The following is a 22587-nucleotide window of genomic DNA, read 5'->3' as shown; positions in this document are numbered from 1 at the left end:
TGAAGCAACACAAACATAGGCACCGACACATGCATACACACACAATAACATACGCACTATACACACGTACACATGGATTTAGTACTGTAGTTATGTGGTAGTGGTGGAGTAGGGGCCTGAGGGCACGCAGTGTATTGTGAAATCTGTGAATGTATTGTAATGTTTTTTAAATTGTATAAACTGCTTTAATTTTGCTGGACCCCGGGAAGAGTGCCTTGGCAGCAACTAATGGGGATCCATAATAAATAGAAACACAAAAATGAAAGCTAAATAAGTTGGCAGCTAGATGATTTGGAGAGGAACACCATCAATGTTGATTTTCAAATCTATTGAATCCTCAATGAAATCTGGATGCTCAACCAGTCTTTGCTATACCTAGCTTTTGAAAGCCCTTCTCCGTATGAAGGGTTTTCAGCCATTACATTCATCCACATTTGGCTCTGCGTAAACTACAATTTCGATGCTGTGTTTTAACATTTAGAGATGTCAATAATCGCTTTCGATACTGATCGTTCATGTCAACTTTCATGTCAGCGAGAAAGAATCAAAAAAATATATATAATGTTACTTACTGTCACCGTGTACCATGGAAATTTGGACGGGTGGAAACAGTAACCCTATAAAAAGGTTGTGTAGTAATTAGCTTTTTTTGTATTATTATTTCTCGCTGATATTTTAAAAAAATAATTTAAAAAATAAAAAAAACATTCCTAATGTTTCTCCAACAGTACCTCAAGCGATGAGTGTTCATGTTTAGAGCAAGCGTCGGGGGTCTTAACAAAACTGCCCCCGGTCAGAAGATACTATCTTCAATAGTCTCTAAAGTAGTTAGCGTATATGAATGGGGTACTATATACCCTGCCGAACACCATCATATGCATAGTTACCCTCACATTTCTCAGTACTGTTATACTCTCTGGATGTATGAATAAGTGTACCGGTGTTGTGGCACACTTCATAATAATTTTGGTAGCTCATGTTGGCCAGTAGTATGTGCCACAGAAAGTATTTGACTCTAGCCACAACATTAAGGAAATTACAAGGGGGGGGGGGATTTCGGCAAGGCCATTTTCTGCCCATCGTGCTTTTCCCTCTTATGGCTTTTCCTACATTTTTTTTGGTACACTTTTTCTGTTTTAGTTTTTAAGAATGTAGGTACAGTAGTAATAATAGAATTATAATAATAATAATAATAATGAATAAAAAATGTGAAAGAAAGTTCAAATATATAAGTCAACATGAGACAAAACTATGACTGAATGTGCCTCCATGAAGAATCCCCTCCCCAATAGGTCCCTTCTCCCTCAATAGGCCACCCCCAGCACCTCTACCATCCCTATCAACCTCCTCACACCCCTCAACCACAAAACACAATAATGATAATAATTGAAATTAAAATAAAAAATATATATACCAAGATATATATGCACGCACGCACACACACACACACGTACATTAACATATTCACAGGACACTCAATTTATCTATTTTCCTACATTAGATATGCAGGTGACATTTCCACCTGGATGACAGCACATAATCAGGAAGACGGAGATGCTCTTCATCCGAGGGAATTCCTGCCCATTCTCAGATGTTAGATAATCTCAGATGATCACATGTCATTTACAGTCCAGCCCTAAAGAATTCCTGCCCATTCTCAGATGTTAGATAATCCCAGATGATCACATGTAATTTACAGTCCAACCCTAAAGAATTCCTGCCCAAGATTCCAGGCAAGAAAATGGCCTTGCTGAAATCCCCCCCCCCCCCCCTTCTAATTTCCTTAATTTGTGGCTGGAGTCAAATACTTTCTGTGGCACACATCAGAGTCAAATAGTTTCTATAGAACAAACTTCACTTCAGGATAGGCAGCCGAATAATTCATGTATGCGTTATATTAAACATAGAGGAGGGAGTAAAATGTAGGCAAGATATAAACATTTCAGAACAACTACTAGTCGAATAAGACATGGGATAGATGACTAATTTTGGCAAAGAGATTTATTTATAGAATAAAACACTTGAAACAAATAGCCAAACCGAAAACTGCAGCCATTACTAGTGTTATGACAGCGCCAACAGAGAATAGCCAAACCGCCTCGTTTCGCGTTCTTAGAAAACTAATTTGTAAGTCACTCTGGATAAGAGCGTCTGCTAAATGACTTAAATGTAAATGTAAACTATGTAGTATTTTGTATTATTTCTTACATTGTTAGCCCAGAAAATCTCAAGTCTTATTACTTACAGCCGGGAAGAACTAGCAACGTCAACTTACCAACATTACGACCAGGAATACGACTTTCCTGAAGCGATCCTCTGCTTGGACCACCACCCAGGACAATGGATCGGATCCCAGCAGGCGACCCAAAACAACGGCGCCGCAGAAGGGGCAGACGGAGTGGTCTTCTAGTCAGGCTCCGTAGACGGGCACATCGCTCACCGCTCCCGAGTATACTACTCGCCAATGTCCAGTCTCTTGACAACAAGGTAGACGAAATTCGAGCAAGGGTTGCCTTCCAGAGAGACAACAGAAATTGAAACATTCTCTGTTTCACGGAAACATGGCTCACTCGAGATACGTTATCAGAGTTGGTACAGCCACCCGGTTTCTTCACGCATCACGCTGACAGAAACAAACATCTCTCTGGTAAGAAGAAGGGCGGGGGTGTATGCCTTATGATTAACAAGTCGTGGTGTGATCATAACAACATACAGGAACTCAAGTCCTTTTGTTCAGCTGACCTAGAATTCCTTACAATCAAATGCCGACCGCATCATCTACCAAGAGAATTTTCTTTGATTATAATCACAGCCGTGTATATCCCCCCCCCCCCCCAAGCAGACACCTCGACTGCCCTGATAGAACTTCATTGGACTCTATGTAAATTGGAATCCGTATATCCTGAGGCTGCATTTATTGTAGCTGGGGATTTTAACAAAGCTAATCTGAAAACAAGGCTCCATAAATTTTATCAGCATATCGAATGCGCGACCCAGGCTGGCAGTATTCTGGATCATTGCTACTCCAACTTCCACTATGCGTACAAAGACCTCCCTCACCGTCCTTTCGGCAAGTCTGACCACGACTCCATTTTGTTGCTCCCAGCCTATAGACAGAAACTAAAACAGGAAACGCCCATGCTCAGATCTGTTCAACGCTGGTCCGACCAATCGGATTCCACGCTTCAAGATTGCTTCGATCATGTGGCCTGGGATATGTTCCGGATAGCCTCAGACAACAACATTGATGTATACGCTGATTCGGTGAGCGAGTTTATTAGCAAGTGCATCGGTGATGTTGTACCCACAGTGACTATTAAAACCTTCCCCAACCTGGAACCGTGGATTGATGGCAGCATTCGCGCAAAACTGAAAGCGTGAACCACTGTTTTAAATCATTGCAAGGCGACCGGAAACGTGACCGAATACAAACAGTGTAGCTTTTCCCTCCACAAGGCAATCAAACAAGCTAAGCATCAGTTTAGAGACAAAGTAGGGTCACAATTCAACGGCTCAGACACGAGATGTTTGTTGCAGGGTCTACAGTCCCACTGTAGCTCAGTTGGTAGAGCATGGCGCTTGCAACGCCAGGGTTGTGGGTTCGATTCCCACGGGGGGCTAGTATGTAAAAATGTAATAAAAATGTATGCACTCTACTGTAAGTCGCTCTGGATAAGAGCGTCTGCTAAATGACTAAAATGTAAATGTATGTAAAATGTACAGTCAATCACGGATCACCACGTGGGTCTTTTAGAGTGGCATTTTATTATCCTAGCACAAGGCGCACCTGTGTAATGAACATGCTGTTTAATTAGCTTCTTGATATGCCACACCTGTCCGGTGGGTGGATTATTTTGGAAAAAGAGAAATGTTCACTAAAAGGGATGTAAACAAATTTGCGCACAACATTTGATAGAAACAAGCTTTTCTTGCATATTGAACTTTTCTGGGATCTTTTATTTCAGCACATGAAACATGGGACTAACACTTTACGTTTATATATTTGTTTAATAGAATATTGTAAAGCCCTGTTAGTCAGGTTAAGTCATTGTATTGAAGTTTTACCCTCATTGCAGTGTTTGCAAAGCTGGTTGAAATGATATGAAAACAGTACTTTTTGCAAATCCAAATGTGTTTAAAACGTAGATTCAACGTCACAATCGGCCTACGTTGACAAATAACATTCAAACAACGTTGATTCAACCAGCTTGTGCCCGGTGGGTAGATACTTCAAAATATTATTATAAATAATATTCCATATGGGAATCATATCAAATGCCTGCATTTACTTTTCTCCACTATATAAAACCATAGACACATGACAAAAACATAATACGCACAACAAGATAGCTAATACCACTAACATTATAGAACACAATCATGTACAGACATCTTGAACATCTGTCAATGTTTGGTTCAAATCAGTTATACAGATAACAAAAAAAGAAATGCCCCTCTGTCTGGCAAGGGTAAAAACAGGGTTAAATTGGCTGAGAGTGGTGAGATTGGCTGAGCTTCCATCAGTAGCCCGCTACAATCGCATAAAAATATGGCCCCATCCTGTACACACACACATCCTGACCCATGAACTTCCTAGCACCCTGCCTTTATCTTTTTAGAAATGATTGGGGCTTGCGAAGCAAAAAAAACACCCACGTAAATGTTCCACCTACCTCCTTCTATTATAATTACTTAGCACTCAACTCCTTCTACACCGTTTAAGCTAGAAACGCCGTTCAAACTTTAAAACATGTAGACTGATCTGGTTTGATTTGCTTGTATTAATCTTTTTTGACATATTTTATACTTTTTAAGTTGTAATTTTTTTTGTCCTTCTTTAAGTCAATATTTATTCACTTTCATGGCATTCTAAAGCTCCCCATTTTGACATCGCTTCCAACAATCCATTCACTGTAAATTCAATAATCCAACTTTTGACACAAATCAGCAACTTTGTCCACATCAGTAACTATGGTACGGCATGGGTATCACTAAATTGACCGCTGACATTTTGAATCTCAGTAATTTTCTGGTGCACTGCTACGCAGTACAGTTATATCTGACTAAGATCAAAACACGAAGTCAGAAGTGCTTCAGCCTCGTCAAATGTAAGAGGAGAGATTATTTCACAGAAAATAATAACGTTCCTTGAGTTTTGTCGGAGTTTAGAGTGACGAAAAGTAGCTAACGGCTAACTGCTCTCTCAAGTCGAGCAGAGCAGCCCAAGCGAAGCCGTTGCTAAGGACACTCACACGCTCAGAGTCGCCATGAGCAGAGTGTATGCGGAAGCGATCGAGTGACAGACAGAGAGGAGCAGCTAATGGATTTACTAACTGAGGAAGTTATTTTGGGTTTCAGGCAGGGCAGGGCCTTATATTTGGCAGAAGCAATCGGGCCTGTGTATGCAGCCTGGTCTCATAGACTAGACATAACATAGTAAATGTAAATCCGGGACACTGAAATTAGTATGAAATGATACGTTTGGTATGGTTACGTAAGACAGACGGTTACTTAATAAGGCAAAAAAGGAGGAGGGTGATGGTTGGGGTGGGTGGGTGGGTGGCATATAATGTGAATGTCTAGCAAACCAAAGGTTGGGGGTTTGAATCTCATCATGGACAACTTTAGCATTTTAGAAACTTTTCAACTACGTACTACTTTTGAGCTACTTTGCAACTACTTAGCATGTTAGCTAACCCTTTAACCTAACCTTAACCCTAACCCATAGCCATAGACACATAACAATAACATAAAATGCACAACAAGATAGCTAATGCATATCGTACTAATTGGAGGGAACACGACTACTGAACCACACAACTACTGAAAACAACCACACAATTACTGACCACGACTACTGAACCACACAACTACTGACTACAACTACTGACCACTACTACTGAGCAGGCACAACTACTGAACCACAACTACTGAACCACAACCACACCCCTACTGACCACAACTACCTACAACAATCACACAACTACTGACCACTATTGACCCCAACTACTGACAAAAACCAAACAATTACTGACCACGACTACTGAACCACACAAGTACTGACTACAACCACACAACTACTGATGACAACTACTGACCACAAAACTACTGAACCACACAACTACTGACTACAACTACCTCCCACAACCACACAACGACTGACCACAACTACTAACTACAACTACTGACCACAACTAAAGACCACAACTACTGACCACAACTACTGAACCACATTCACACAAGTTCTGAACACAACTACTGAAACACAATCACACAACTACAGACCACAACTACTGACAAAAGCCACACAATTACTGACCATGACTACTGAACCACACAACTACTGACAACAACCACACAACTACTGATGACAACTACTGACCACAACTACTGACCACAAAACTACTGAACCACACAACTACTGAACCACAAAACTACTGAACCATAACTACTGAACAACAACCACCGATCACAACTACTGAACCACAACCACACAACTACTGACCACAACTACTGTACCACATTCACACAAATTCTGAACACAACTACTGAACCACAATCACACAACTACTGACCACAGCTACTGAACCACAACACCTGAACCACAAGTACTGTCCACACAACTACTGAACCACAACTACTGAACCACAACTACTGAAGACAACTACTGACCACAACCACACAACTACTGAACCTTAACTATTGAACCACAACTACTGACCACAAAACAATTGAACCACAACTACTGAACCACAACTACTGAACCACAACTACTGAACCAAAAATACTGAACCACAAGTACTGACCACACAACTACTGAACCACAACCACTGAACCACAACCACAACTACTGACCCACAAGTACTGGCCACAAAGCTACTGAACCACAAGTACTGACCACAAAACTACTGAACCATAACTACTGAACCACAAGTACTTGCCACACAAGTACTGGCCACAACTACTGAACCACAACTACTGAACCACAACTATTGAACCACAACTATTGAACCATAAGTACTGAACCATAACTACTGACCACACAACTACTGACCACAACAACTGACCACAACCACACAACTACTGAACCACAAGTATTGAACCACAAGTACTGACCACACAACTACTGGACCAGAACTACTGACCACAACTACCGAACCACAAGTACTGAACCACAAGTACTGACCACAACACTACTGAACCACAACTACTGAACCACAACTATTGAACCACAACTATTGAACCATAAGTACTGAACCATAACTACTGACCACACAACTACTGACCACAACAACTGACCACAACCACAACTACTGAACCACAAGTATTGAACCACAAGTACTGACCACACAACTACTGGACCAGAACTACTGACCACAACTATCGAACCACAAGTACTGACCACACAACTACTGAACCACAACCACTGAACCACAACCACAACTACTGACCCACAAGTACTGGCCACAAAGCTACTGAACCACAAGTACTGACCACAAAACTACTGAACCATAACTACTGAACCACAAGTACTTGCCACACAAGTACTGGCCACAACTACTGAACCACAACTACTGAACCACAACTATTGAACCACAACTATTGAACCATAAGTACTGAACCATAACTACTGACCACACAACTACTGACCACAACAACTGACCACAACCACACAACTACTGAACCACAAGTATTGAACCACAAGTACTGACCACACAACTACTGGACCAGAACTACTGACCACAACTACCGAACCACAAGTACTGAACCACAAGTACTGACCACAACACTACTGAACCACAACTACTGAACCACAAAACTACTGAACCATAACTACTGAACAACAACCACCGACCACAACTACTGAACCACAACCACACAACTACTGACCACAACTACTGTACCACATTCACACAAATTCTGAACACAACTACTGAACCACAATCACACAACTACTGACCACAGCTACTGAACCACAAGTACTGTCCACACAACTACTGAACCACAACTACTGAACCACAATCACACAACTACTGACCACAGCTACTGAACCACAACACCTGAACCACAAGTACTGTCCACACAACTACTGAACCACAACTACTGAACCACAACTACTGACCACAACTACTGACCACAACCACACAACTACTGAACCTTAACTATTGAACCACAACTACTGACCACAAAACAATTGAACCACAACTACTGAACCACAACTACTGAACCACAACTACTGAACCAAAAATACTGAACCACAAGTACTGACCACACAACTACTGAACCACAACCACTGAACCACAACCACAACTACTGACCCACAAGTACTGGCCACAAAGCTACTGAACCACAAGTACTGACCACAAAACTACTGAACCATAACTACTGAACCACAAGTACTTGCCACACAAGTACTGGCCACAACTACTGAACCACAACTACTGAACCACAACTATTGAACCACAACTATTGAACCATAAGTACTGAACCATAACTACTGACCACACAACTACTGACCACAACAACTGACCACAACCACACAACTACTGAACCACAAGTATTGAACCACAAGTACTGACCACACAACTACTGGACCAGAACTACTGACCACAACTACCGAACCACAAGTACTGAACCACAAGTACTGACCACAACACTACTGAACCACAACTACTGAACCACAACTATTGAACCACAACTATTGAACCATAAGTACTGAACCATAACTACTGACCACACAACTACTGACCACAACAACTGACCACAACCACAACTACTGAACCACAAGTATTGAACCACAAGTACTGACCACACAACTACTGGACCAGAACTACTGACCACAACTATCGAACCACAAGTACTGACCACACAACTACTGAACCACAACCACTGAACCACAACCACAACTACTGACCCACAAGTACTGGCCACAAAGCTACTGAACCACAAGTACTGACCACAAAACTACTGAACCATAACTACTGAACCACAAGTACTTGCCACACAAGTACTGGCCACAACTACTGAACCACAACTACTGAACCACAACTATTGAACCACAACTATTGAACCATAAGTACTGAACCACAACTACTGACCACACAACTACTGACCACAACAACTGACCACAACCACACAACTACTGAACCACAAGTATTGAACCACAAGTACTGACCACACAACTACTGGACCAGAACTACTGACCAAAACTACCGAACCACAAGTACTGAACCACAAGTACTGACCACAACACTACTGAACCACAACTACTGAACCACAAAACTACTGAACCATAACTACTGAACAACAACCACCGACCACAACTACTGAACCACAACCACACAACTACTGACCACAACTACTGTACCACATTCACACAAATTCTGAACACAACTACTGAACCACAATCACACAACTACTGACCACAGCTACTGAACCACAAGTACTGTCCACACAACTACTGAACCACAACTACTGAACCACAACTACTGACCACAACTACTGACCACAACCACACAACTACTGAACCTTAACTATTGAACCACAACTACTGACCACAAAACAATTGAACCACAACTACTGAACCACAACTACTGAACCAAAAATACTGAACCACAAGTACTGACCACACAACTACTGAACCACAACCACTGAACCACAACCACAACTACTGACCCACAAGTACTGGCCACAAAGCTACTGAACCACAAGTACTGACCACACAACTACTGAACCATAACTACTGAACAACAACCACCGACCACAACTACTGAACCACAACCACACAACTACTGACCACAACTACTGTGCCACATTCACACAAATTCTGAACACAACTACTGAACCACAATCACACAACTACTGACCACAGCTACTGAACCACAACACCTGAACCACAAGTACTGTCCACACAACTACTGAACCACAACTACTGAACCACAACTACTGAAGACAACTACTGACCACAACCACACAACTACTGAACCTTAACTATTGAACCACAACTACTGACCACAAAACAATTGAACCACAACTACTGAACCACAACTACTGAACCACAACTACTGAACCAAAAATACTGAACCACAAGTACTGACCACACAACTACTGAACCACAACCGCTGAACCACAACCACAACTACTGACCCACAAGTACTGGCCACAAAGCTACTGAACCACAAGTACTGACCACAAAACTACTGAACCATAACTACTGAACCACAAGTACTTGCCACACAAGTACTGGCCACAACTACTGAACCACAACTACTGAACCACAACTATTGAACCATAAGTACTGAACCATAACTACTGACCACACAACTACTGACCACAACAACTGACCACAACCACACAACTACTGAACCACAAGTATTGAACCACAAGTACTGACCACACAACTACTGGACCAGAACTACTGACCACAACTACCGAACCACAAGTACTAAACCACAAGTACTGACCACAACACTACTGAACCACAACTACTGACCACAAAACTACTGATCCACAACTACTGACCACAAAACTACTGAACCACAACTACTGACCACAGCTACTGACCAAAAACTATTGACCACTAATGACTATGGATGGGCGTTTGAAATTATTTCACTATTCAAAAAATATAATTAAAGTAAAACTGGTAACACACAGTGTCATAACACCTTAAGACAAAGTCATAACCATGTCATAACGGCTGACTTAACTTGTCATAAACTGTCGTATTATGGTCATAACACTGTCATGATGACACATATATTTTGATCTGTTGTGACATATATAGCATTATTTTATGGCTGGTTATGACACCTACATAAGATGACGAAACCCACACAACCTACCACACAAGGCAAAACATTCCATTACACCGTAACCTACAAGTGAACAGTATGTTTATGTTATATAACAGTTTCTGAAATTGACCATGTTAAATTATTATTGTTATTGCGCACAAATTGATGTCAGACATGCACCCACCCCAATGCTCTGTTGCTGAATACTGGGTTGAATGCAGAAGCAGATTTCAGGAGCAGGACAAGACACCCTCTTTTAGACTGATGATTTACATAAGAACATGTACTTGATCTGCCTTTTTGGCTTATTTGTTGATGATGTCATAATAATTCTTCACAGTCATAAAGTGTATTATCTTAGTCCAAGTAAAGTGACACAGGTTGGTCATAATGCTTCATGACAGTGTCATAAAGTGTATTTTCTGCAAGTTACTTAAAATATGCTGGAAAAAAACATGACTGTAAAGAATGAATTACAACTGCAACAAAGGACTTAAGAAACAAACTTTCAAATGGAAGGAAACTTCTTGGCAGGGAAAAAACACGTTTGAATGAAGGTGTAAATATAAGGGTCATAACAGTAATATGACCATATTATGACAGGTTATGACAAGTTATGGTTATGACCATGTCGTAATGTGTTATGATGCTGGGTGTCAAGTAAAGTGTTACCATAAAACTTGTTAAACTTCCAAGCCCCACAACTTTACTTGTAAAGTTACCATCTAGTTCACTATTGTGATTTTTCCGGGCTCTCGTTTCAGCAGAGCTTTTAAATGAGTTAAAAGATGGTTGTCAGGAAAAGGCCCTGTTCTCTGCAACACATGGAAACAAATTCTTGAATTCTTTCTATTTGGAAAGCCGTTTTTGTCTGTCCACTTGGAATTTTTAATGAAGGCTTATTTCTATAAACTTAAATGTAGCCTATTAAGTTATTCAACATAAATAAATAAATAATGAAATCAACAGCTTTCGAAATAAACGAAATAAATATGATAGGCTATGAAAAATTGTTACATCCAAATTGTTACTTTCGTATGGGAATTGGTTTAATAGATTGTGAAATCATTAAATGCTATGTTTTGCGTTTGCAATTCAACATCGGCTAAATTTGGTGTAGTCCAAACAAGCAGTCTGTCACGTTTACTAAACACGTAGCCATCAGGAAAACAAGTCAAAACAATGAGGGTGCTGCTATTGTTTTTGGTTTTCACAATGGAACTTTGTTCTGCAGGAGACAAAAATCTGCTGCAATTTTTTTGTCAAATGTTTATATACAAAACAGGATGTAGGAGCTTGAACGTACAATTCAAATTCGCACCACTTGTATTTTGGCAAGGAATAGGAAGCCTAATTTGTCGTCCGTTTGCCAATAAGGCGTAAATGTAGCCTGTAATAAATCAAATCAATGATTGCTGTTGGTTTATTGGATTATGTGGGAATGATGCTGTTGTTACTTTTACTGCAACTCTCTATGTGGGGAGCAACTGGAGCAGACACCGGTGGAGAAGCAACTGTGTGTAGATCCAATGCCTGTTTCTCTTTTCACATGGAGGGAGTCAGCTTTGAAGACGCTCGATTGAAATGCCATGGTGACGGAGGTTACTTGGTAACAACTAAAGACAAAAGCAAAACAGCAGAACTTCAGTCAACCCTTTCACAGATCGACGAAAGCCATCGCTATTTGGACTTCAAATTTTGGATCGGACTGAAATTGCGTAAAGGCGACTGCATTATAAGGGACATGAATCTCAACGGTTTTAAGTGGGTATCTGGAGGGGAATATTCCCAATATTCGAACTGGGAGAAGGAACCTCGCAGCACTTGCACAGAGGAGCGTTGCGTGTTGGTACATTATTCTTCATGGAGTCGCAATGAATTGAAATGGACGGATGGATCTTGCAAAGACAAGGCTTTTTACTCATGCAAATTCTATTTCAAGGGAATGTGTAAACCTTTGTTGTTGGCAGGAGGAGAGCAAGTGAATTACATGCTCCCATTCTCAGCAAATCCATTAAATGGGGATAATAACATGACTGCATTCCCATTTGGAACATATGCTGAGATAAAATGCAATGACAATGATCACGTTTCTATTTGTAAATTAACGGATGGTGTTTATGGTTGGACTATCCCTGGTCCGTTTTGCGGCTCAGATAAACAGAACTGTGGCTATAAAAACGGTGGATGTGATCATTTGTGCTTTGATAGTGACGCTGGTGGTGTCCGTTGTGGATGCAAGGACGGTTATGTGTTAGGACAGGACAGAGCATCATGTGGCCCAAAGGAATATTGTCACAGTTCTCCATGCCAGTACCAATGTGTAACAGGAGCAACGGGCTTCTCGTGCCTATGCCCAAACGGCTTCCAATTGGATAGAGACCAATTTGGTTGTATTGATGTTGATGAATGCCACATTAATGCCTGTGATGGTCATCCTTGCGTCAATACCCAAGGTAGTTACACATGTAGGTGCAAGGGAGGCTACACCATGGTTGATGGCAAATGCCACGATATCGACGAGTGCACGGAATCTAGATGTCCGCAAATATGTCTTAACTCTGAAGGATCCTTCTCCTGCCATTGCATCGAGGGGTTCACTGTGTCTGAGGACGGTCATACTTGTATAGACATAGACGAATGCTTCAGTAATCAATGCGAGGACAAGTGCACTAATACCATTGGTAGTTTCAGGTGTTCTTGCCATCAGAACTTCCGGTTACACCCTAATGGAATCACCTGCATTCGAGATGTGACTGTTGTCTCCACTGCGGAGACGTCAAGTGACCATAGAGACACTGACCAACACGACGAGACCATGGACACTATAACCACATCGCCGGTTGAATTAAAACAAGAGACTCAGTTCACCCACGGACCACCTCAAGATACTATTAGGCACGACATTACGCACGACATTACGCATGACATTACGCATGACATTACGCAGGATAGGCCGTCCAGCAAAACCATTGGAATGAGTGGGCCAACGCATAATCACATTTTTTTTAGCTCTTGGCTGTTTATTTGCGTCATTGCTTCTGTTGTTCCACTACTTATTCTCATTGCAGTAACCTCTTGTATTGTCATATTTCGATGTAGTCGTTCAAAAAAAGAAGCGAGGAAGAAAATCGCCACTGCTAACAGTTATTGTTGGGTGGCTTCTGGTATAGAGACTCGGTTAGAAACATTTGATGGGTCACTTGAAAGCACAGCTTGAAATTATGTGAACTCTTGAAATGTTAAACGATAACAAATCTAAATAATATTCAGACATTGCATTACCTACTAAAATATATTTTAAAAATCGTTGAAGAATCTGAATACAAATGTTTTCATTTTACAGCGTGTCTGAGATCAGTGCCTGTACTTCATCAAAGCACATATCCAATTTTAAGTATGTTTTATTCATAATGGTTTAACAATGTTATTGCATCGTCATACACTCAAAAAAAATGTTGGGTTGCTTTTTACTCGTTTCCTGAGTTATTGTTATTCATGTGTTTTGACCCAGGAGTGGGTTATTTCTTACTTTATTGCTGGGTAATCATTATTTATATTTTTGCTGTTTTTTATACAGTCCATTGCTGTGTGCGGGTAGTTAGTCCAGTCACGTTGTGCGTGGTTAACAGACGTCAGTCAGGGTCTCAACTCGCTGTTGAATTGGAATAGTAGAATACACACGGTGCAATTTCGAATCTTGGTTGTGCATCGACAGTTTTCCTCTTGTTATATGTCATTCACTGACGGTCACTCATTTAGCCCATGTCAGTTATCATTTTTTAGATCGATAACTTATTTTAGTTAGTCTAGCCAGCTATCTAAACTTGTAATAATCATTTCTGAATTACCAATAGCATGTAGGGCAAGTGCCCAGGGGCCCTGACCTCCATGCTCTGTGTAGAATTGCAGGAAATCGTATTTTAAACCTGCAATAATGTCTCCCCACCCCATTGTGAAATGTGTAGAATTGCAGGAAATTAGCTGTAAAATGGCATCAACAACAAAAAGTTCTGTAAAGCAAACATATTTGTTTTCCTTTTCTAAATAAAATATTTTTTTCTGCTAACAGATCCTTATGTAGTGTTTAATCCCAGTGGTGAGTTAATGTGTAGTGTACTTGCATATATTTTTTTATTCAACCTTCAGGCAAGTCAGTGAATAACAAACTCTTATTTTCAATGAAGGCCAAGGAACAGCACACTGCTGGTCAACATGAGCTAGCTAAAATACTTTCTATAGAACAAAATTCACATCAGGGTAGGCATCCGAAATTAACAACTACTAGTCGAATAAGACATGGGAGAGATGACGCATTTTTGCAAAGAGATTTATTTACATACTAATACACTTGAAACAAATAGCCAACCCGAAAACTGCAGCCATTACTAATGTCTCCCCCGGGATCAAACATTAATGAAACGCAGCCTAACGTGGGGGAGGGAGAATTAACCCCACTCAATGGGTCATCTCTCAATAACCCAACATCAAAAACACAGCAACAACAATCCGACCTTGCTCTTTTTCAAGAAAACAACCCAAGTGACTCAATGCTTGCAACCCATCAAATGGGTCATCCAAACAACACAGCATTTTTTTGCTTCAAGTTCACAGATGACATCTTATTGATTACATCTGCAATTTAAAAAGTCTAATATACTTAAAAAACCTCTCTAGGGTAGGTGGGACAGTAGCATCCCACCTGGCCAACATCCAGTGAAATTGTAGAGCGCAAAATTCAAAAATACTTAATTCAAATATTTTACATTCTTGTGTAACACAATTGTATAACACAATATATGTGTTATACATCAAAATAAAGCTTAACCTCTTGTTAATCCATGCGCTGTGTCAGATTTCAAAAAGGCTTTACGGCGATAGCATACCATGCGATTATCTGAGGACAGCGCCCAGCACACAAAACATTACATACAGTTACCAGCCAAGTAGATTAGTCACAAAAGTCAGAAATAGCAATAAAATTAATCACTTACCTTTGATGATCTTCATATGGTTGCACTCACAAGACTCCCAGTTACACAATACATGTTTGTTTTGTTCGATAAAGTCCCTCTTTATATCCAAAAACCTCAGTTTTGTTGGCGCGTTTTGTTCAGTAATCCAATGGCTCAAAGGCAGTCACAACAGGCAGACGAAAAATGAAAATAGTATCAGTAAAGTTCATAGAAACATGTCAAATGATGTTTATAATCAATCCTCAGGTTGTTTTTAGTCATAATAATCAATAATATTTCAACCGGACAATAGCACGCAGAAAACAGGTCTGGGGACTTCCCAGGGTCCACTCACTCAGAGTGGTCTTACTCCCTCATTTTTCAGAATACAAGCCTGAAACAATTTCTAAAGACTGTTGACATCTAGTGGAAGCCATAGGAAGTGCAATTTGAGACCTAAGTCATGGGTTACTGAATTGGCATTCAATATAAAACTACAAACATAAAAAAATCTCACTTCCTGGATGGATATTTCTCAGGTTTTCGCCTGCCATATCAGTTCTGTTATACTCACAGACATTATTTTAACAGTTATGGAAACTTTAGAGTGTTTTCTATCCAATTATATGCATATCCTAGCTTCTGGGCCTGCGTAACATGCAGTTTACTTTGGGCACGTTTTTCATCCGGAGGTGAAAATATGCTCCAGGTGTGCCATACTAATATGGCTGACCTAGTAAAACAAAATATTTCAATGCACCTACAAAGGAAAAAAATATTATTTGTTCCCTTCAATTTACACTCCTTTCACTAATATCCAGACATTTTTGACAGCATGCCAAGGAATCACAAAGACACACACACACACACACACACACACACACACACACACACACACACACACGTGCACTTAATTGCAAAAATATGTTATATTTTTATAATATTATAAAATTGTATTACTCTGACGAATTGCAATGATTTAAGGCGTGTCAACGAATGATTAGAATGCAACATTCATGTTGAAATATGAATTCAAATAAACGAAAACACCTTGTTTTCCAAAACTGTGTACAACTGACCACCGTGGTTAAAGTTTTCACTTGTGGCTGTGGGTAACAGTGGAAAAAAGTCACATGTAAAATCGGATATCTATGCCATGAAGGTGACAGGCTTAAACGTCATAACTTTAGAAACAAATCTGGCAGTTTCCATTTCCTTCCTTCCTCTAATCTTTTGTCTCTAGGGTTTCTCCTTTCATGGTTTACTCAGTATAACTAAATTGATTTTGACCTCCACGAATCCTCCTGTGATGTTCATTGCGATCATGGCAAGGAGAACGAATCATGTTGTTGGTTTGATAACCATAATTATTATAACCATGTTAATGCTAACGGTAGGAGGGGAAAGCATTGACTCGACTACCTGCGTGTGCAAGGGGAACATTTGCAACGCTGTAACCCTGGGTGCTGTCGATTTCCAGACATCGGGAAAAAATTGCCAAAAGATGGAAGGAGAGTTATTGACCGTTCGATCTGCAGCATCAAACGAAATGATTGGAGATTTGCTTGTAGGCGTAACGGGAGACTTCTGGATTGGATTGCGCCTACCAGATGACCGATGTAGCAACATCGAATCGAAATTGAGAGGATACCAGTGGACAACTGGATTTCAAATCACAGAATTCAGCAACTGGAAAGACAACGTACATGTCTGCGCTCCACGGTGTGTGTCCGTTACTACCGATCGAATGTGGACAGAACGACTTTGCCAGGAAAAAGTCGATGGATTTTTGTGTCAGAATGTTCATAAAAGCACGTGCCAAACACCGCATATGGAGGCTCAAGAGTTTATTAATGATGGATGCGCTGAGGCTCCTTGCGAACATATGTGCACAGAGGTACCTGGGGGCTACAAATGCACGTGTTATGAAAGCTATATTCCAAGTAGCGAAAACCCCAACTTGTGTAAAATGCACTGTCCTTTGGCCAAATGTCCAGTAATATGCGACAGAAACAGCGATGGGACACAATGTGATTGTCCTAGTGGCTTCATAAAGAGTGATGATTATTGCCATGACATTGACGAATGCGAGAATCGATATTGTGATGGACTTTGTGTTAACACGTTTGGAAGTTTTGTTTGTTCATGCAGAGCAGGATTTTCCCTTCAAAATCTCGTTAAATGTGTCAAAACAGACGGAAATGAAAGTGTACCCCAAACAACGGCTGTCCACACTGACTTTTTAGCGCCAGGTTTTAACTTGACAAGTAATGTGTCATCAGCAACAGCGGGGGGATTTATTTGGGTATGGATTTTCATTGCAGTTGCGGTCATAGTGCTGATACTTGTTGTTCGGTATTGTGTTATTAAGCGTCATGAGCAGAATGTTGATAGCCAACAGGGACGTAATGATGAGGCGTTATAGAAACCAGTGACTGCCACATTAAAGGAATGAGCAAAAGCTATCAACATTAATAGTAGTTAATGCTACTGTTGTGACTGTTGTTCAATATTACCTCTATAGCCATGTTGTCATAAATGTTATGAAACCTAAATGAAGATGTCTAAGTAAAGCTGTCTAAAAGAAACAACGAACGACTTATAGCATTTCCATATGTAGAACATTCTCATAATGATTGCTAAATAGTGTATGATAAAAAACAATTATAAACTGTTTATGAATAGTAAAAATTCAAAATAAAAGTACAAATGTCGTTGATGGATACCCTACAAATGATGCATACACATTTCCAGACAAGGGCATATGGTTGTTTCAATCAAAGTAATATAACAATTGCTTGCTTAATGTCACGGACCATTCATGCTTTTGATAATATCAATGTGGCCTAATTATTATACTGCTAGTGTTAGAATTAGTACTACACTATGAATTGTCAAAATGTACAGGCTGAGGGAGGTCCTGAGCTTACCCATGATGTTGTAGTTTGGTAGAATCACTTTTTTTCGACCCTGTTGTTATTATCAGTATTGTAAAATGAAGCCCCAAGAACATCCATTAGGGGACACATTTTTGTTACTTTATTTGGTGAAATAAAAATATATATCATAGATACAGCAGTTTCTGTCTCAATGTTTACAATGACCTCAATTTGTCAAAACAAATGTACAAACAAATCAACGTGCTCATTTCACTTGGCCCATTGACTAATCAACTTTTGCATGTAGACGTGGTGTACCTAACATCACCACATCTTTTACAGTGTAAGAAAATACAATTAACATTCCATTATATGAGTAGTATTTTGGAATAGGATATGACTGTTCTCCTTTGTCTACCATTAGATCCAAAGTACAAAAAGACACAGGGGTCTCTTTCAGACTATCCAGGCACACATTTTGAGTGGCTGCTTGCTGCTTCCTTGTAGCATTTTAGCCAGGCCCAGTAGGCAGGTTTGGATAATTAACGTGAGAGTTTAGGATAATTCATGTGAGAGGTTAGGATGACTAACGTAGCAAGTTATGGTAATTAAAGTGGAAGGTTAGGAGAATTGACGTGTCATGTTGGGATAATTGGGTTATGGTTAGGAAAAGGTTTCGGGTTATGTTGCATGTACACTAGATAGCGGTAAATTGCGGCGTACCGCTTAGGCCGCCCACTCGCTTGTGGGCGTGCTGGCAGCATATGGCAGCATATAGCAGCATGTTCCATTGTGCGTCAAGAATTCAGCATTGCAAGTTTGTATGAAGGTCTGGTTATTAAATGTGTACATTTAATATCCTCTAAAACGCTCTGGTGGCAAACAAACTTTGCTGCCCTGTTTCCAATTGTCCAAAAGTAAGTAAATACATTTCGAAAATGTAAAAAAAAAAAAAAAGATGTATTATTAGGTAACTAGCTACAGTGCAGGCTAACTCAAATGAGCTGCTATCTTGATGTATTTATCACTGTAAAAAACAAACTCCAAATACATTACAGTACAAAATGTATGAAATGTATGTATTCACTACTGTAAGTCGCTCTGGATAAGAGCGTCTGCTAAATGACTAAAATGTAAAAATGTACATTTGTAGGTAGCTAGCTAACAGTCTTGGAGGAGGGTGAAAGGATAGCAGCCCCAACTGTCAAAGTGAGTAGGCTATTCTGGATAGGGAAGGTACACACATATGTGTGCCCATGCATCTATCAATCCAATGTTATCATGATTTGTTATCAGGGATATTATACTTTAGTAATCCACAATGACCTGGTGATGTAAAAGTCTAATAATTACATTGTCTTTCACATTCCTACAGATACCTTGTAATTGGAGATTCCTTCAAAACGATTGAATACAATTAACGTGTAGGGCACTGCAAGGTTTGGGTGACCAGGGCCATCTGGTACTGCCTCCTGGAGGAATTCAGGTGTGTGAAGGCTACCTGTGTCCTGCATAACTTCATGAGGATGGACACGAGGACCAGAATAAAAAAGGCTCTCTAAGGTCAGGGCGTGACAATCATGTTGTAGGGGTGCTTTGCTGCAGGAGGGACTGGAGCACTTCACAAAATAGATGGCTCATGAGGAAGGAAAAGTATGTGGAAGGAAAAGTATGTGGATATATTGAAGCAACATCTCAAGACGTCAGTCAGGAAGTTAAAGCTTGGTCGCAAATGGGTCTTCCAAATGGACAATGACCCAAAGCATACTTCCAAAGTTGTGGCAAAATGGCTAAAGGGCAACAAAGTTAAGGTATTGGAGTGGCCATCACAAAGCCCTGACCTCAATCCCATAGAAAATTTGTGGGCAGAACTCAAAAAGCGTGTGCGAGCAAGGAGGCATACAAACCTGACTCAGTTACACCAGCTCTTTCAGGAGGAATGGACCAAAATTCGCCCAACTTATTGTGGGAAGCTTGTGGAAGGCTACCCGAAACGTTTGACCTAAGTTAAACAATTTAAAGGCAATGCTACCAAATACTAATTGAGTGTATGTAAACTTCTGACCCACTGGGTATGTGATGAAGGAAATAAAAGCTGAAATAAATAATTCTCTACTATTATTCTGACATTTCACATTCTTAAAATAAAGTGGTGATCCTAACTGACCTAAGACCTAAGACAATTTTTACTTGGATCAAATGTCAGGAATTGTGTAAAACTGTCACGGCCGTCGTATAAAGTGGACCAAAATGCACTGGGAGTCTGTATACTCATCATCTTTTTTATTTGCAGTAAGAAGGAAAACCAAAACAAAAAAACACGTATACAAAAACAACGACGACACACAGTCCTGTTAGGCATACAGCTATACACGAAACAACTACCCACAAAACACATAGAAAAACACCCCTACTAAATAGGACCTTCAATTAGAGGCAATGAGGAACAACTGCCTCAATTGAAGGTCAAAACAATAAACTAGACATAGAAATAGAAAACTAGAAAATAGAACATAGAAATACAAAACATAGAACACAACCCAAAAACCCAGACAACACAAAACAAACACACCCCTACCACGTCCTGACCAAACTACAATAACAAATAACCCCTTATACTGGTCAGGACATGACAAAAACTGAGTTTAAATGTATTTGACTAAGGTGTATGTACATTTCTGACTTCAACTGTATGTTATTCCTTAATTTAATTGTATTTTTTCAGAATGTCAAAAGAATGAAGGAGGAGACCAGTCTCCTTGATGGAAACCGGGTAGAGCTGGAAATCAACAACGTTCTGCATCAGGAGTGGGTTGCTGAGGTCCCGCAGTGGCCTGAAAGTATGTTAGGTTCTGAACAAATAAAGAAAAAACTGGAACGGACAACCAGAAAAGCTCAAACCAAGTTTATTCTACCCACAAGCACATATTTATACCTTCTGACTAGGTAGAGTTGACACCTTGAATGTCCCAGATAAAGACTCCTTCTCTGTTGCAGAAACACAATAGGTTCCTCTCACTGGTATTGTAAACCAAATGCATGCTTTTCAACCGTTCGCTGCCCGCACCCGCTGGCCCGACTAACATCAATAATCGGGACCCTTCTGACCTAGAATACATGGACAACTACAAATACCTAGGTGTCTGGCTAGACTGTAAACTCTCCTTCCAGACTCATATCAAACATCTCCAATCCAAAATCAAATCTAGAATCGGCTTTCTATTTCGCAACAAAGCCTCCTTCACTCACGCCGCCAAACTTACCCTAGTAAAACTGACTATTCTACCGATCCTCGACTTCGGCGATGCCATCTACAAAATAGCTTCCAATACTCTACTCAGCAAATTGGATGTAGTCTATCACAGTGCCATCCGTTTTGTTACCAAAGCCCCATATACCACCCACCACTGTGACCTGTATGCTCTAGTCGGCTGGCCCTCGCTACATATTCGTCACCAGACCCACTGGCTCCAGGTCATCTATAGGTCTATGCTAGGTAAAGCTCCGCCTTATCTCAGCTCACTAGCCACGATAACAACACCCACCCGTAGCACGCGCTCCAGCTGGTATATCTCACTGGTCATCCCCAAAGCTAACACCTCCTTTGGCCGCCTTTCCTTCCAGTTCTCTGCTGCCAGTGACTGGAACGAATTGCAAAAGTTGCTGAAGCTGGAGACTTATATTTCCCTCACTAACTTTAAACATCAGCTATCTGAGCAGCTATCCGATCGCTGCAGCTGTACATAGTCCATCTGTAAATGCCCACCCAATCTACCTGCCTCATCCCCATATTGTTTTTATTTACTTTGCTGCTCTTTTGCACACCAGGGGCCTGTTGCACAAAAGTAGAATTAAGACATCCGGGATAAATGACTCAGCTGAGCTCAATGAAGCCAAAACATGTGCGTCCAGGCTTAATTGGTTGCACAAAGACCAAGCCAGGATGAGCAGACACGG

At 40.5% G+C, this 22587-nt stretch overlaps 2 protein-coding genes across 2 annotated transcripts; both read left to right on the top strand.

Moving 5' to 3' along the window:
- The first annotated feature begins 12022 nt into the window (after positions 1 to 12022).
- Positions 12023 to 13841, top strand: cd93 (CD93 molecule). Its single transcript, XM_014211544.3, is given in 2 exon segments — positions 12023 to 13645; positions 13648 to 13841. Coding segments are annotated over 2 exon segments (1488 nt in total). The 5' UTR covers positions 12023 to 12204; the 3' UTR covers positions 13695 to 13841.
- Positions 13842 to 16726: 2885 nt separating this feature from the next.
- On the top strand, positions 16727 to 18824 carry LOC106611383 (thrombomodulin). Its single transcript, XM_014211545.3, has one exon. It carries the CDS (start codon positions 17061 to 17063, stop codon positions 18174 to 18176), a length of 1116 nt encoding a protein of 371 aa, XP_014067020.1. The 5' UTR covers positions 16727 to 17060; the 3' UTR covers positions 18177 to 18824.
- Positions 18825 to 22587: the final 3763 nt, after the last annotated feature.

The sequence above is a fragment of the Salmo salar genome, chromosome 09, assembly GCF_965601325.2.
Source record: "Salmo salar chromosome 09, fSalSal1, whole genome shotgun sequence".
Taxonomy (NCBI): Eukaryota; Metazoa; Chordata; class Actinopteri; order Salmoniformes; family Salmonidae; genus Salmo; species Salmo salar.
This window is presented reverse-complemented; position numbering and strand designations above follow the sequence as displayed.

Excerpts from the sequence above, each read along its gene's own strand:
- LOC106611383 (XM_014211545.3), top strand. The coding sequence starts at position 17,061 with ATGTTCATTGCGATCATGGCAAGGAGAACGAATCATGTTGTTGGTTTG.